Source organism: Syngnathus floridae, chromosome 7 (assembly GCF_059516105.1).
Source record: "Syngnathus floridae isolate MCC-2025c chromosome 7, RoL_Sflo_1.0, whole genome shotgun sequence".
NCBI classification, from domain to species: domain Eukaryota; kingdom Metazoa; phylum Chordata; class Actinopteri; order Syngnathiformes; family Syngnathidae; genus Syngnathus; species Syngnathus floridae.
In genome coordinates this window covers 11,638,948-11,654,037 of record NC_142419.1, presented here as the reverse complement: position 1 = coordinate 11,654,037, position 15,090 = coordinate 11,638,948, and the positions used below count along the sequence as shown (strand labels likewise).

Sequence of the window (15,090 nt, the reverse complement as noted above, 5' to 3'; positions counted from 1 at the left end):
GATGAAAAAATACATTACACTAGTCATGGCTTTGCGGACAGTAAATTTTGGAGTTTATTATTATTTAGTAAAATAATATGTTTGAAATGTAGCTTCACAGCATAGCTAGAATAACCTTTGGTGTAAATAATATAACCGAATATCATATTGTTGTATGGTGAATGACGATGATAAATAAGATTGAAGTGATTGCTATACTAGAGTACAGTATTGTCCATCTATTAAGGGACTTGCAAAACAGCATGATTTGATTCTCAGTAAATAGAGATTAAAATGAGTGTTTTAATACCTGGATTTTGTGTGTGTGTGTGCACGTGCGCATGTGTGTGTGTGAGTGTGTGTGAGTTGGGGGGTTGTTTTCTATGGGTATAAAAGGTGGTCCCCGTCCTCTTTGTCAAATCATACATCAAGTGTCCAAGGATCAGTGGTTGATTGTGTTTGTGCGGCGATAATGGCTTTGTTCATAGATGCAAATTTCTCAACAGTAAAGCAGGAACAGAGGGAAGATGTAGTGGATCTCAAAGGGCTATTTGGGGAACAGGAACAATGTAAAGGTAAGCCAAAACAACATCTGTAAATTAATTTTTAATATGTATAGTAGATTTTCAGAAATAGAGAAAGGGTATCGTTTATTTTTATCATCTCATAGGTATTTGAGACCATCAGTTAAAATGTCATAACATAATGTAGAACTTGTCAACAAAGAAAATCAGATCCAATTTACACACCAGTCATAAACAACTCATTGATGAACTACTTTTGCTCAAGAGGTGCACAGTGAGAGCATCCCGCTCACCTCAGAGCTGGATCGATCTGGTATCCTGAGCGAGGGTCCGAGAAAAAGGAAGCGGACCATCTTCAGCCGAGCTCAGCTGTCCGAGCTGGAGCAAGCCTTTGCTGTCACTCCTTATCCAGACATCACCCTCAGGGAGACGCTGGCTGCACACACACACCTGCCTGAGAGTAAGATTCAGGTGAGTGGACTGCATCTTTTGTAAAAAATGACTTTTTGCTGGTGTTGCTAACACGTGAAGTGATAAAACATTATGAATTGTGTGAATTTTTTTCCACAGTGCTATAACAACAACTCTATTTGTGACCTATATTACACCGCACAAAGCAGCTTTTTACAATTTACACTACCGTTCAAAAGTTTGGGGTCACTTAGAAATGTCTTTATTTTGAAAATAAAATTGCTATTTTTCGATGACGATAACTTTTAACTAATCAGGAATACACTTTATACATTGTTAGTGTGGTAAATGACTATTCTAGCTGCAAACGTCTGGTTTTGAATGCAATATCTTACATAGGTGTATAAAGGCCCAGCAACCTTCCCTTCAGTGTTTTAATGGTCTATTGTTTTTGCTAATTGTGTTAGAAGGCTAATGGATGGTTAGAAAACCCTTTAAAACTCTTGTGCAGTTATATTTTTCATAGAAAACACAAAATTGTCTGGGTGACCCCAAACTTTTGAACGGGATTTTTTCATGATGACAGCCTACACACATCTTGTCATGAAAATGAGCTGAAGTCTCATGATATGGAAATTGAAAGTATAAATCATGCACAGGTGTGGTTTCAAAACCGAAGAGCCCGAAGTATCAAGACTGGGAGACTACCCAAGTCTACCAAACATGTTGTGGCAAGTAGGGGGCTTGCAGGATCCACCTCTGGGGTGGTGACTTCAGCTTTCCCATCCCCATCCACCTTGGCAGACATATTTAGACCAGAGCAAAACCAACCCTGTGAAGATATCCCACAATTCTACTCTGACTGGTTCCAACTTTACAGCAATCAGTCTACACCACCCACTTCAACGCTCCACTCGCAGCCCACCCTTGGCTCCCCAAAACAATCAGAGTCTCGTCTCTGGGAGGAGGAGTGGCATCAGCGGCCACAACTCGGATCGACCCTGCCTACCTTCCTTCCTGGTTCGTTGTCACATCCCATCACCAAGCAACATCACCATTCTGCGTCAAGCCACTCCTACCAGGCCCTCAGGAACCTCAAAGCCCAGAGCATGGTCCAGTCTGGGGCTCATCAGTCACTATACGGGGGTGAAGCTGGAGGTCACCTTTCTGTTGACCAAGTTGTTCCTTCTCACTCTCAGCCAGCGTACTGGGACGTAACTCAGGGCCAAAGACATCGCCACCATCATCATCAACATCACACACAAATGGGACCACAGACCTCTATGGGCTACATCTCAGACCTAATCTACAATGCTGCTATAGTTACCAACTTCCTGGAGTTTTGATGATGTGTATTGTAAAATTCAGTTATTTTTCCCTTTATGTCTTGTGTCGAAACACACCAATTACCCAAACTGAAGAAAACATCAAATGGTGTATGCTGTTGTTCCTCTGGCCTTGTGTTAATGTTCCAGTTGTTTTTTAGATGTAGTTTGAGTTAATTTCCACACAAAAAATGTAATACCCAATGTCATGACTAAGACTCAACTTGATAAAATGGGCAATAAATTATGGCAAATTTAATCATAAATACATTATCATATTGCTCTGCAACCTGCAAAATTGAACTTTGAGTGGCATTGGGTGACTTTCAAGTTGTTCCAAAACATTTTCACAGTAAATAAACTGAAGTAAATTTGAACCCATGTGACAATGTTGTGAGGAAAATGTTGTAAATTATAATAATCACAAACAGAGAAGTTAAATACTGCATAAAAATACTTTGTAGACACAATAAAAATAAAGTAAAACTACTCATCCTTTTAGGCATATACAGTAATGGAGGATGGAGTTAGGTGTTGGTGTCATACTTTCACTGACACTGCTGGAATATAATTTGTTGTATTTAACAAGTTTATTTACAGTTACTTCTGCCTGGTAAAATCAATGTGTGTATTTGATAGTAACATAAGTGCATATCTCAAACTGTACTGAGCAATAAAAAATGTCATGACAGTATGCTGCAATTTGTTTCAGTTATAGTTTGATGGTTGTCAGGCATTGTCTATCTTACACTGGTGGCATCACAAAAAGGAAAAATTGCTTAAGAAAAAATAAAACATTTAACATTATAGAGTTAATCAGTCAGATGTTTACGGAGTGAAGTCTCATGACACGTTGGCTTCTCAAAGAGGGAGGTCTGCGCTGTTATGGGAGTGAATACAGCTGACTTTAATCAAGTCCAATTGATTTCTTATTTCTTTTAATAGTGGCACACTATTTCAACATAATTGAGGGAATCCATTTTTTCCCCCAAGAAGAAACAGATTTGTTTTTTCAGGAGGTCAAAGCATGCGTTTATACACAAAGGCTGGGTGGTTGTGTAAAAGAACTTCACTGACAGCCACCTGGGATCGATAAAGATTTTATTCCGCTCACATACCGATGTTAGGAAATCCCTCCAATGCACAACGTCCATGTATCCCCACGAGCTTCTTCTGTGTCCTTCTTTTTAAGAGCACAGCCTGAATTTTAATGTACTAAGCACACTGAAATGCAAAAAAGCACATTTTGCCTCATCAGGGGCGATGCGAAACCACTTTTTTGGAATATTCACCCTGAAACATATTTAATGTAATAAGAAACAAATGATGAAAATGACTTCACAGGGTCTTTACAATGTTACCAGTCAATAATTCAATACTTTGGCAAGAAAATATTAAAAACAAAGCCAGCATGGAAAGGCTCCAGCTCATTTGTCACTCTAATGAAAACAAGTGGTGTAGAAAATGGAAATCATATTTGTTGGAAGATGCACACGTTTTGTAAATTGATTTTATGAAACTGAGGACTAATTGAGAAGGTATCCCATGAACAAAACACAACATATTCACAGAAAGGCTGCTTATTTCCACTCTGGAAACACGTGTTGTTCTCACAGCAGCCAACTCTTGTTATGATCTACGTTGTACTATGCCGTGTTACCTTATACTGTGGCCCTCTGAGAATTATTTTTCAAAACATCCTGATTAAAATCACTCCATGTGCAGAGATACCACAGAAAATAGTTGTTTTTTAAATCTCTCTACTCTGTAAGTATCATGAGTAGAGTAGGCAGGCGGAATAAACTAATGAAAATTAAAGCCAAAGCTTTGGGGTCTATCAGCTTACAGGTCGTGTAATTATGCTTGGATTTAAGTTTTGAAATATTACATGAGAAGTATAATACATACACGAATATGACGGATGGACAAGACAGTCGTGCAGTGGACAGTGATCTCCGCATATCACAATCATCTTTAATACCAAATAATCTTTCAATAAACCTTTAATCCGGGTGTCAAATCTCAGAATTCAGGAAAATACTTTTGCCCCTCCAGATGTAGTTACATCTTTTAATCCTCCCATTTATGCGATAGGACCAAACAAGAGGATACCGGCATAAAAATATGTCCAAAAAAATAAGAATTTAAATGTGAAGAAGGGATCAGAGATCATCTGAGTCGTGTTTGAATTGTTTTGAAATTGATTATATACAGTAATCTTTCTATACGTGTTGTTGTCATTGTTTTTCCTGACCCAGCGACCTTATTGGCAATGGCGATTCGAGGCTTTATTATTACTACTAGCACGTTATTAGCAGATCTAGCCTATAGCAATAGCTTGTGAAGTGTTCTTTAGATGTATTCTCATTGTATAACTTGATACAGACTAATTAAAACAAGATCAGAAAATAGACAAAATCCAGAGGAGGTTTCTGGTTGGAAGGTACCAAATTATAATGAACAATAAATGCTACATAAACTCTTGTAGAATAAAATGATCAAATTTAATAACCACATTAATAGGTTATGACAATCGTACTGTTGTTTTTGCTGAATCGACTAAAATCAACTGATCATTATCATTCAATTAGAGTCAGATACAGATGCATGGCTTTATTAATATCATCAGGATCAAAAGAAAATCACAGGTGTTCATTTATTCATGATAATATTTTAGTTTCTAGGAAAAACAGAGATAATAAATAAAAAGCAGTAAAAATAAAATAAAACAGCATTAAACAACACTTGTCAACAAACAGACTAAATATTCTCATCAGAGCTCCAATTCTTAATGAGATTCCAAACATGGCTTTTTTTCTCTAGCACATTAAATTTTCATAAAAATAATGTCATAATAAAATATGTAATATATATATATATATATATATATATATATATATATATATATATATATATATATATATATATATATATATATATATCATACATATTACAAATACTGTATATGTAATATTTATGAATTAAGAGTTAGGGTCCGCAACAGGAAGATATTTTTTCTAAAACATTCTAACTATAAATTAAACACATGGTAAAATTTCTAGTATTTGTATCTGTAAATTTGTATACTTATACGGCTCAAACTTAAGAAAAAATAACTGATGTGCTGAAAAAAAAAGCCTAAACCGAACCCCATTTTTGTAAACCAGCATCAAAAATACGTTCAAAGCCATTTCTGAATAAAATTTTGCCAAAAAACTGCCCTATTCGCAGTTGTGCTTTTTCAGCAATGCCATAAGTTGCCATAAGAGGGTGCCAAAAGCCCTGCCTAATAGCAAAGTGGAAATTGGTGTCGTTTAAATGTGAAGACTCTCTTGGTCCATATAATGTTAATACAGTGTGACCTTATTAAAAGGCTGCTCTTAAATGGAGTTTCCCTTTTTGACTTTAGTGTAGTTCCCTTGTTTGTTGTGCTAGGGGTCACCGAGTTCCCCCTCCATGGTCCGGACCAGGACATACAGCTCAGCTAGCCCCACTACAGATGTTGCGATCACAGCAGATATTACTCTCTGGCAAAAATAAAAATAAAATAGTCAAGTCAGAATTAAAATACTTTTGGATACCAACATAACATTTGAACTTTGGGGCACATCGGTTTAACTAAGCATGTTGTTACAGAACAAATCGAGACAAGACAAATTCTTACCGCTGTTGTTTCAGTGAATAGGTACTGACTGCCCATGTAGGAGCAGGCAAATGTAGCGATTACTGTCACCAGGAAGTTGAAAACCGTCACAACCACTGCTTTGGCTGATCGTACTTTAGAAACAGAAAATATGCACACCGATCAGAATGTACGACACCAATAAAAGAATATTTAAACTGAACATATTCCAATGTTATTTTCACGATTTAAAACGTTTTCAAGATGCCTTAATAGCATGATATTTACCAGAACCCTGGTAAACTGAAAACCCCCATGGAAGCAATTACGGGTATGACAAAAGTGCATTTGAAGATATATCCCCTTCAAATGATGTGGAAACTCTACAACACACCTTGCTGTCCCAAATCTGCCAGTGTTCCATTACGGTTCATTTCCTGCACAGGAGTAGAAATGTAATCATTAGGCTAGAGTTTGCAATGATGATTAGTGTGGGGGTGGTCCCTTATAATGTAAACCCAGTCACGTGTGAACACAAAATTATTTACCTGAGTGTTTACGTTACGAGTCATCTTATTGTATTCCTCGTTTGCTAGTCTGGCTTTAATGATTTCCAAGCGTGCGACCAGCTCAGGGTTCTGCAATTAGAAAAAAATATCACATTTGTGTTCAATGTTTGTCCAACTCACTTTGATTTATGGACGTGTTTCATCAAACAAGTGGTGAAGAGCCTGAAACATTTAACATTGAAACATTTTGTAACAAAAACGTTCCCACATACTTGGTAGAAGATTTTTCCTTGGAACATTTTGTGATTGAGTCAAATAAATATTCAATCGGGAACACATATGTATATGTCAACATTTCAAGCTCGATAAACTGCCATCGGCTTACTCTGGGGGGCTTCACAACCTCCGGCAGGTGCAATGAACTATCCTCCAACAAGTCATGCAAATAGAATGGATGCCCTAGAAAAAAGAACATCATAGTGTAAATAAACAGTCATTCATTCTGGGCGTCACTTCTGGAAAAACCAAAACATATTTCTGTGCTTTATTTTACTGAAAACCACGCAAACATTCCTTTTCAAGTAGGCTCATGAATATATGCGATTAGCATGGAGAGCAAGTGACAGAGATGGAGAGCGCAAGAGAAAAAAAATAAAATCATGCCTGCGCTGACATCACATTACCTTCATCTTGAAGATACTTTTTCAATTGTCGCGCTGTACTAAATGGCAGGGTAATCTGTCCTTTATTTTCAAGTAGATTACCCAGTTGTGTTCTCAGCTCTTCGGGCAGAGAAGAGTCCGTCTCTTCCAACAGTCCTGACACTCTATTTCGGAATTGATCTCCAACCACGAACGCCGAAGCCATAATTTTGTTTAACGAAAACACACAGAATATTCGGTAGGAATATGCAACAATGGGAGACGTATATGACTGTAACGTTAGGAAGCGGTGCAAAAGCTCAAGATGCAAGTAGCCATGTTTTTACCCCGTGACCAGATGAGGTAAGTCTCACGTGATCACTCGTGTAAAATGATTTCTAAATTACAAATTCATTACGCACAACGGAGTTGGTTTGGTAGTATTATATTTGATTATTTGAAAGAAAAGAAACGATCATTTTAAATTAATGTCATGTTTTGCACGTCTCGTTCCAGGTGGTGCCTTCATGTTTGCCCGTATTTTTTAATATTTATACGTAACATAACGACTTTAAATCCCTTACAAAACGCCGTCAGATTGAATTATACAGAAAGAATATATTTGAAAAACATTATAAGCTATTATCCACGTATAAATATATATTAATGGGATCAATAAAGCTTTCCAACTGTTGTTTATAAGGCTAATGGGGGGAAAAGTCATCACAACTTGTAATTACTAGTAACCTAAGTTAACAAAAAGTCATCGTATGGTGTAGGCCTTACCCGAACGTCCTTTACACTGACATGTTTTGACAGACTGCTGAAACATGTCAGCGTAAAGGACGCTCGTAATAAACATTAGTTCCAATTCGTACTATTTTCTTTGTCCCTGAAGGCAACATCAGTGCGTACGTACAAACGTGCATGCGTAGGTAAAGCGTGCCACCACCAACAAAGATGGCGGCCTGCGCGATACGTAGAGGTCTGCTGAGCACTTTCAGTAAATATAACAATAAACGCGCACATAGATTATTAAGTATGACTGACAGCAGGTTCGAAATGTATAGACCACAGTTGGAATGCCGAGCCTGCGGAATGTACGGTGTCGCTCAGCAGAGGAGATTCATGTCGTCACGGTAAGACACACAGCCAGTGTCCTCCTCCTGTCAATGCTAACAAGCTAAAGACCTAGCTATGCACGAGTTTCTAAAGATTGTTTCGTAAAAAAGAAATGTCAGGAACTGTTGTCATGTGGTCAACACCTTCCAAACTTATTTATAATTACGAGCATTATATGTCTCCCAGGGCCTATAAAACTGGCGTAGTTGGCCTGTGGCATTCATTGGCATTTATCCAGTAGATGTGGTAATGCATGGTTTGACCGGAAGCACTTTTATAATGTTACAATATTTGCCCAGAAACCCTGTATTAAGTTGTTGTTCTAACAATTTTCTAATTTTTACCAATTGTGTTTTAACGTGCATTGATTTTGGTAGGTGTTTATAATTGATACCCCGATAGCAATATCTATGTTTTTCCTTAAAATGACATGAAATGAATGACAGTTTTCTGGGATTTTTGTTTTTCTTTATTCGTAAAATACACATTATATAGACAACACAGTAAGAAAATATAATTAAAACAAAACAATTTTACATTGTTATTGCAGGGTTTGTGTGTTATAATTTTGTGGAGAAACTACTCAATTTCGGAATGAGGCTATTACAACACATTGGAAAAAAATGTATCTCTGTATCTGCCGCCAAGACTTAAAACTAGCTCATCCTGAATTATTGCTTCTACTGCCAAGTATTAAAATCCTCTTTGGAGTATAGCGTTCACTATTCAAAGCAAATGTAGTGCATTATATTATTGCAACAGCAGCTAGGTTAGGGTCGGATATTTAACATGTATTTGCTATCTCTATGACTTGATCAGTATTTATTCCTAAATAATACTTATCTAATACTATGTTTAAAAAAAAAAACGGAATCCGTCAGAATGTAATAGACTCTATCTGTGTTGTAAAGATTAGCTCTCTAGGGAGCAAAGAAGTATGCATGTTTGTGACCAGCTGTTGTTGTCTCTTCTGGTCAGTATGTGTTTGTGAAAGCGCAGCAGTGGAGATCTAATGGAATTTGTGACATCTGACAAGTCAAGGTGTTCTGCACAATCTTGTCAAAGTTATGATTGAGATTATCACTATAGCAGCAAAGAAGGATTTAGCCTCCTCTGGGGATCATGTAGATTGCTTCTATAAGAGGGTATCTTGTAGAATAAACAAAGCTGGCTCTTACATAAAATTATCACTTTGGCGCAACAATAAGGAAAATAAATAACCAAAAAGATTCTTTCTTACACAAGAGAGTCATTTACACAAAACCAACTGTAAGCATGACAACTGTGTTTTTGAGTGAGAGAGGTTATTTAAAATTATGCTCAAAACTGGGCACATGGCCACGGACCTATTTATGTATTTCCTTTCAGTATGAGGAAATATGTCACAACCCAAACATCAATGTCTACTGCACGTGGACAGTGTCCACTGAATTTAGATGCAAGTCAGACATATGCTATATGCAGAGCATTTAAAAAGTCTACACACCCCTGCTCGAATGCCAGCATCATTTCTAAACATTTTTTTCATCGTTGTGACCCATGACCTGGACGCTTGCTGACACAGTTATTGTCGACGACTAAATTTCCACTTATGAATGGTGAGCTGCCCTCCAAATGCTTTTTAAATGGACTAAATCATGGAAAATGGGCTAAAAATCATAATCATGATAATTTTGTTCAATATTGGAATCACGATTATTTACACGATTATGTTTTTCTCACCCCAACATTATTCTGTGAATGTATCCTCATTGTTCAAACACAAGCCATTATGAACTGACATTGCCTGTATTTGGCAGGAACAGGCCTGAAGGGAAGATTTTGGAGACGGTTGGAGTGTTTGAGGCCCTTAAGCAGCACGGCAAATACGAGACAGGACAGGTAAATACTTGCATAGCATGTTTAGCTGCCACACTTTGGAGGGTCGCAGGGTGGATGTCAACAAAAACACTCTTGGTCCATATGAGCATATTTAGATTTTTCACAGTTTCATTGTACCATTGTGACAATAATACAATTTTAACAGTTAGTACGATGCCTCGCTAAAGACATTTATATTTCATTTGATTTCTGATTATTATTTGAGTCTTATCCAATGTGACATTGTGAACCCACACCTCTGTGTTGTTCTCAGCTCTTTCTCCACAGCGTCTTTGGCTATCGAGGTATTGTCTTGTTTCCATGGCACGCCAGACTGTACGACAGAGACATCACACCTCCCATGTCTGACAGGTAAAGCCTCCACCGCTCAATTTGAGATGACTGGTCTTTGATTAACAAAGGCGTTGCAGCTTTATGCAACACGTTGCCCCTGTCATCATGTAAACACAACGCTCTTATCTTTTTATGTATTTTTATTATTTTTTACTTCTAGCAAGCCTGAGCCTCCTGGTGGCCATGGCTCAAAGGAAGTGAAGGGGAAGACTCACACTTACTATCAAGTTCTGATTGATACTAGAGACTGCCCTCACATTGTAAGTGATTCTGTTAAGCAATGTTACTTTTTCAGTCATCTCCTTGTGTGACATTGTTGCTTTTTTTGTGGAAAGGTCATACGTATACGACTGTATATGGATTCAGTAACACCCGATGCTCAGTTTTGCCCTTGACGAGTATACGTGTCAATTACATTTTTGCAATATGGATGATGGTGATGGCATATCTGATGCTACTGCTAAATGTCAAACTTGTAAACAATTTTACTGATGCGGTAGAGTACACGTTTCATTATTTGGAGATTTTCATTTATCAACACAAGCAAAAACCTATTTAAGAATGCACACTGTTTTTTTTATGGGGTTTACCACCAATGATACTTGTCTCATGAGAATCGCATTTAGCATCGTGTGAGGTTTACCGACAACTAGTGGTTGCACATTGCAAATGGCTGAATACTGCACAAGATGTACTGTATATGTGTGGTTTCAACTGTATAATTGTCTCATGTATGACTCTTTGCATATGACAGCCGCTGTTACTATACTCAGGCGCACATAGCCTCTTTAAAAGGTTGTTGTTTTGTGTGAGCGCATGCAGACACATATTAGTGAATTTTGCTTCGTGTTCCATTTAACAGTCTCAGAGGTCTCAGACAGAGGCAGTGACGTTTCTGGCTAACCATGATGACAGTAGAGCGCTTTACGCCATCCCAGGTATACGCCGTGATCTATCTCGCCCCTAAATAGCACTGTATGATATGCTCGTCTGACTAAAACCAGCTCTGTTCAAGATGCAGTAATCCACCTTGGTGTAAAAGACCTATAAGAATTTTTTAATCTGTATCGTTCTTCCCATCAGGTCTGGACTATGTGAGCCATGAAGACATCCTGCCATACAACTCTGCAGAGCAGATCCCCATTCAACACGAGCTGTTTGAACGCTTCCTCATGTACAACCATGCCAAATGTAAGCACCCACCACCCAGTCTTGACCTGCCAAGTATGTTTTCTTCTTTCTTCTGTACTTCCTATTACTTCTAGCTCTGCCATTTCTTTCATATCATTTGGTATAGCTCTGCTCCTCGGTTAACTTGTCCTTCTCGCTCCATCGTAGCTCCTCCATTCATTGCCAGGGACACCCTCAAAGCATGGCAAGAAAAGAACCACCCCTGGTTGGAGCTGTCGGACGTCCACAGGGAGACCACTGAGAACATCCGGGTCACCGTAATCCCTTTCTACATGGGCATGAGGGTAAATAAGGAACATGCAGTACAGCTTGCATTTTAGATGCAATCACTGGACTCTTGTCCAGTTTTGTTACCGTGTTCATGGCGTGAGGCTTTGGGTTTCTAGTTAGACTCTCAACCTTTACTATTTACACCTAAATCTCGATTTTACACGGACTTTGGGGTCCAGAATTTGGGAACCACGTTAACGAAAGCGCGTTGTATAGAAAGTTTTTTTTTTTAGAAAGGCATGTTTTTAGGCAGCCAAAGGGGTCTTTTGTTGCGTTAATTTACGCCAGGCATCTTATTGGGCAGCCAAAGGGGTCCGATTGCTGTCTGTCACCCACACACATTGAAGTCTGTTCTCATTATATCAAAAGAGAAGCAATACGCAGATGACAATATTGGAACCAATTATCAGCAATAAATGAGGAATCACTTGGAAAAATTATTTTACATTGTGATATCTCTATCTCTTCAGGAAGGCCAGAATTCTCATGTATACTGGGTGAGTAGTGGCAACGATTATGCGAAGCCCCATAAAATAGATAATGCATGAACTAGTCTGAACAGTTTTAATGCATCTACTGTGTGTCATCTTGTGAAGTGGCGATACTGCATCCGTTTGGAGAACATGGGCAATGAGGTGGTTCAGCTGAGAGAGCGACACTGGAGGATCTTCAGCCTGTCCGGAACCCTGGAGACTGTCCGAGGTCGCGGCGTGGTTGGCAGGGTCAGAGCAACTCACTCACACTGACTTGACACACAATGCTGAATCCTTGGTGTTCCTAAGTGGGAAAGACAAGTGATTGCGAGTCTAACAAAATAGTGATTACCCATCTAACAAAATAAAAGATCAATTCACACCGTTGGAGTGGGTTAGTAGAGTGATTTATTTAGCAAAGATTTCCGTCACTCATGGAGTCCGTGCCTCGACCCACCTCGTGTGACCGGTTGTGAAGTTTAAAATTGTCAGCCCGATTGTTTTCAGATGGGTTTGAGGAGGAAAGATCAGAACCCACACCACAGGATAATTGGTCAGCATAAACCTTCTCCGACAAGGGCATTTTAAAAAATGCTCACTTTAAGGCCGATTGTACGAGTGTCCCCCACTTGAGTCAAACGGCAAGACAATTGAATAGACATCACAGCTTTTAGTCAGTCTTGTCATTGTGGATCTGTTGTGTGATTAAAGGAGCCAGTGTTGTCCAAAGAGCAGCCAGCATTTCAGTACAGCAGCCATGTCTCTCTACAAGCCCCCAGCGGTCACATGTGGTGAGTTTTTGTTCTATACGTGATGTAACCTTTTGTCTAGCTGTTTTTATTCTGCACTCCTCTGTGCCATTAACATTGCCTACTTTTTTTATGTTCAGGGGAACATTTCGTATCGAAAGGACAGATGGCTCCCATTTTGATGTTCGCATTCCTCCTTTCTCCCTGGAGAGCAACAAAGATGATAAAGCCCCCCCTGCAGGGTACACATTCTAACTGCGAGTAATCGCCCCACCCTTTCGTTACCTCTGCCTTCAGTATCAGAAAATTGAGTCAGGTTAAGGAAAGAGACTACCATCTATAACGTTTCTAGAGCTTCCAATTGCACACCCACATATGCCATTTTGATTAAATACAAACACACATGTTAGGGTTAGCTTGATTTAAAGCTGACTCAGTTTGGATGGGGAGGAAAAAGACAGGGAAGGAAAAGTGGGGGGAAAAATATGCTGCTGAGCAGCTCATGTTTGGTGTCAAATAGCGGAAATATTGACCTGCTTTTGAGCCCTTCCTGCTGGGGTTGTGTTCCCAAAGAGAGCAATTGGGGCTGAGTGCCGTCGAATGACTCCCCTCTGATGTTATTGAATACATAATGCACCAGTGTGGTGATTCCTCTTTTCCTGTTAACATTTCTTTACACGGCTTTTCTGTTCAGCTGCGCCTGTCAGATGTTCTTTTTTCAGAATAAGAAAAATATCTGATCAGTTTACAGAACCAAAGCATTCACAATTTAGAACCTTATTCAACAGTTAACACATTGTCACATAAACTACTAATTTAAAATACGTTTTTGCAGGTTGATCTCAATGTCTAAATCCCGCTTGAAAAAGTCCTTGTGAAATAAGCCCTGACCTCTGTGAAGTGGCTGGGGTCATCTTTCCCAGTGATTACAAGTTGGGACTTTAATTATAGCTGCGCCGATTTGAGATGAGTCACCCTTAGGTATTGTTACTATTGTTTGAATGGAGTCTAAATCCCATCCGTTGGGAATCACTGAAGTTTAAGAAGACGGTATGTGTCATAATCGAAACAAATGTTCTACCTGTGGTGGAAAGAAGCAGTGTTGTCTGGTTCCATCTTTGACAAGTGCGCCATCGATGAAGCGAGCGGGGGGCAGCAATACTCCTGCAGTGTGTGAGTGTGTAAAATAGCTATTTTTAAATCCCTGCAAAAAAACTGATGCAGGCTTGTAGACACAGTGAGCATGTTTTACATTCAGCCCAACTGCTTAACATTGAAAAAGACTTTGATTGAGCCAAAATTAGTCTTGGTACAAAACCAAGGACTTTTCGATAAATGCGTTTTTGTGAAGTGATTTGAAACTCCTGTGATACCAATACTGTAAATAAGAATGTAATTAAAGGCAAATATGTTTTGAAAAATAATTAATGTCGCGTTTCTTTATGCATGCGTTTAAGTGTCTTAACATTGCAATGCGTTTTGCTACCACTAGATGTCAGCGCGTATTCGTGTCAAACTGAGCTATGAAGTTGTTGTCATTCTGACATGGTCAGTCATGATCTGGAGTAGCAAAAGTGCCCAAAACAAACCAAAAATATACATATATATTATAAACAGAATAAAAGCTATTCTAAAAATAAAGTAAGAAAAATACTTAGTTGAGAAATTTCAAAATCCCCTAAATAAAGGCCATAAATAAATTACTCGGCCCAGGCTTATGATGAAATTAGCATTGCCAACCACATCCTATTAGGAAAAACTAAAAGTAGGGGCTGGGCACCGGGCATAAAGCCAGGCGCATACGGAAAACTGCGAATTTTGACAACTTCATTTAATACACTTACATCATTACAGTTTCCTCCGCTGTATTCCCTATAAAAAGAATGAAGAACAGACAGTGCCCTCTGGTGGACCAACAACGAATAGTGAGGAGTCGCCAATGATTTGTGTCTGAAAGGTAATACTGCAAGCAGTCTCCACCTGGCCGTCTTATCTGTTTTTAACGCTGTACGACATATATGCTAAATATAATTTAACCCCTGAGATAGCCATCCTTCTGG

The 15,090-nt window shown here is 38.7% G+C and overlaps 3 protein-coding genes across 4 annotated transcripts; 2 read left to right on the top strand and 1 right to left on the bottom strand.

Annotated features, from left to right (window-relative positions):
- Positions 1–421: 421 nt before the first annotated feature.
- On the top strand, positions 422–2,694 carry sebox (SEBOX homeobox). The gene is made up of 3 exons (XM_088381426.1): positions 422–554; positions 769–974; positions 1,574–2,694. The coding sequence occupies exons 1-3, from the start codon at positions 452–454 to the stop codon at positions 2,258–2,260; spliced, it is 996 nt and encodes a 331-aa protein (XP_088237552.1). The 5' UTR covers positions 422–451; the 3' UTR covers positions 2,261–2,694.
- Positions 2,695–4,907: 2,213 nt separating this feature from the next.
- On the bottom strand, positions 4,908–7,398 carry vma12 (vacuolar ATPase assembly factor VMA12). The gene is made up of 6 exons (XM_088381096.1): positions 7,054–7,398; positions 6,756–6,829; positions 6,410–6,499; positions 6,256–6,298; positions 5,904–6,016; positions 4,908–5,766 (listed from the first exon to the last, which is right to left on the bottom strand). Exons 1-6 carry the CDS (start codon positions 7,235–7,237, stop codon positions 5,671–5,673), a joined length of 600 nt encoding a protein of 199 aa, XP_088237222.1. The 5' UTR covers positions 7,238–7,398; the 3' UTR covers positions 4,908–5,670.
- Positions 7,399–7,941: 543 nt separating this feature from the next.
- poldip2 (polymerase (DNA-directed), delta interacting protein 2) lies at positions 7,942–14,454 on the top strand. 2 transcript variants are annotated; one of them, XM_088381095.1, is made up of 11 exons: positions 7,942–8,150; positions 9,939–10,014; positions 10,268–10,365; positions 10,508–10,607; positions 11,210–11,285; positions 11,431–11,538; positions 11,686–11,822; positions 12,279–12,305; positions 12,405–12,530; positions 12,993–13,072; positions 13,171–14,454. In XM_088381095.1, the coding sequence occupies exons 1-11, from the start codon at positions 7,972–7,974 to the stop codon at positions 13,283–13,285; spliced, it is 1,122 nt and encodes a 373-aa protein (XP_088237221.1). In that variant the 5' UTR covers positions 7,942–7,971; the 3' UTR covers positions 13,286–14,454. The 2 variants fall into 2 exon arrangements, with proteins under 2 accessions (XP_088237221.1, XP_088237220.1); XM_088381094.1 differs by having other exon boundaries at positions 9,933–10,014.
- The last annotated feature ends 636 nt before the right edge of the window (positions 14,455–15,090 follow it).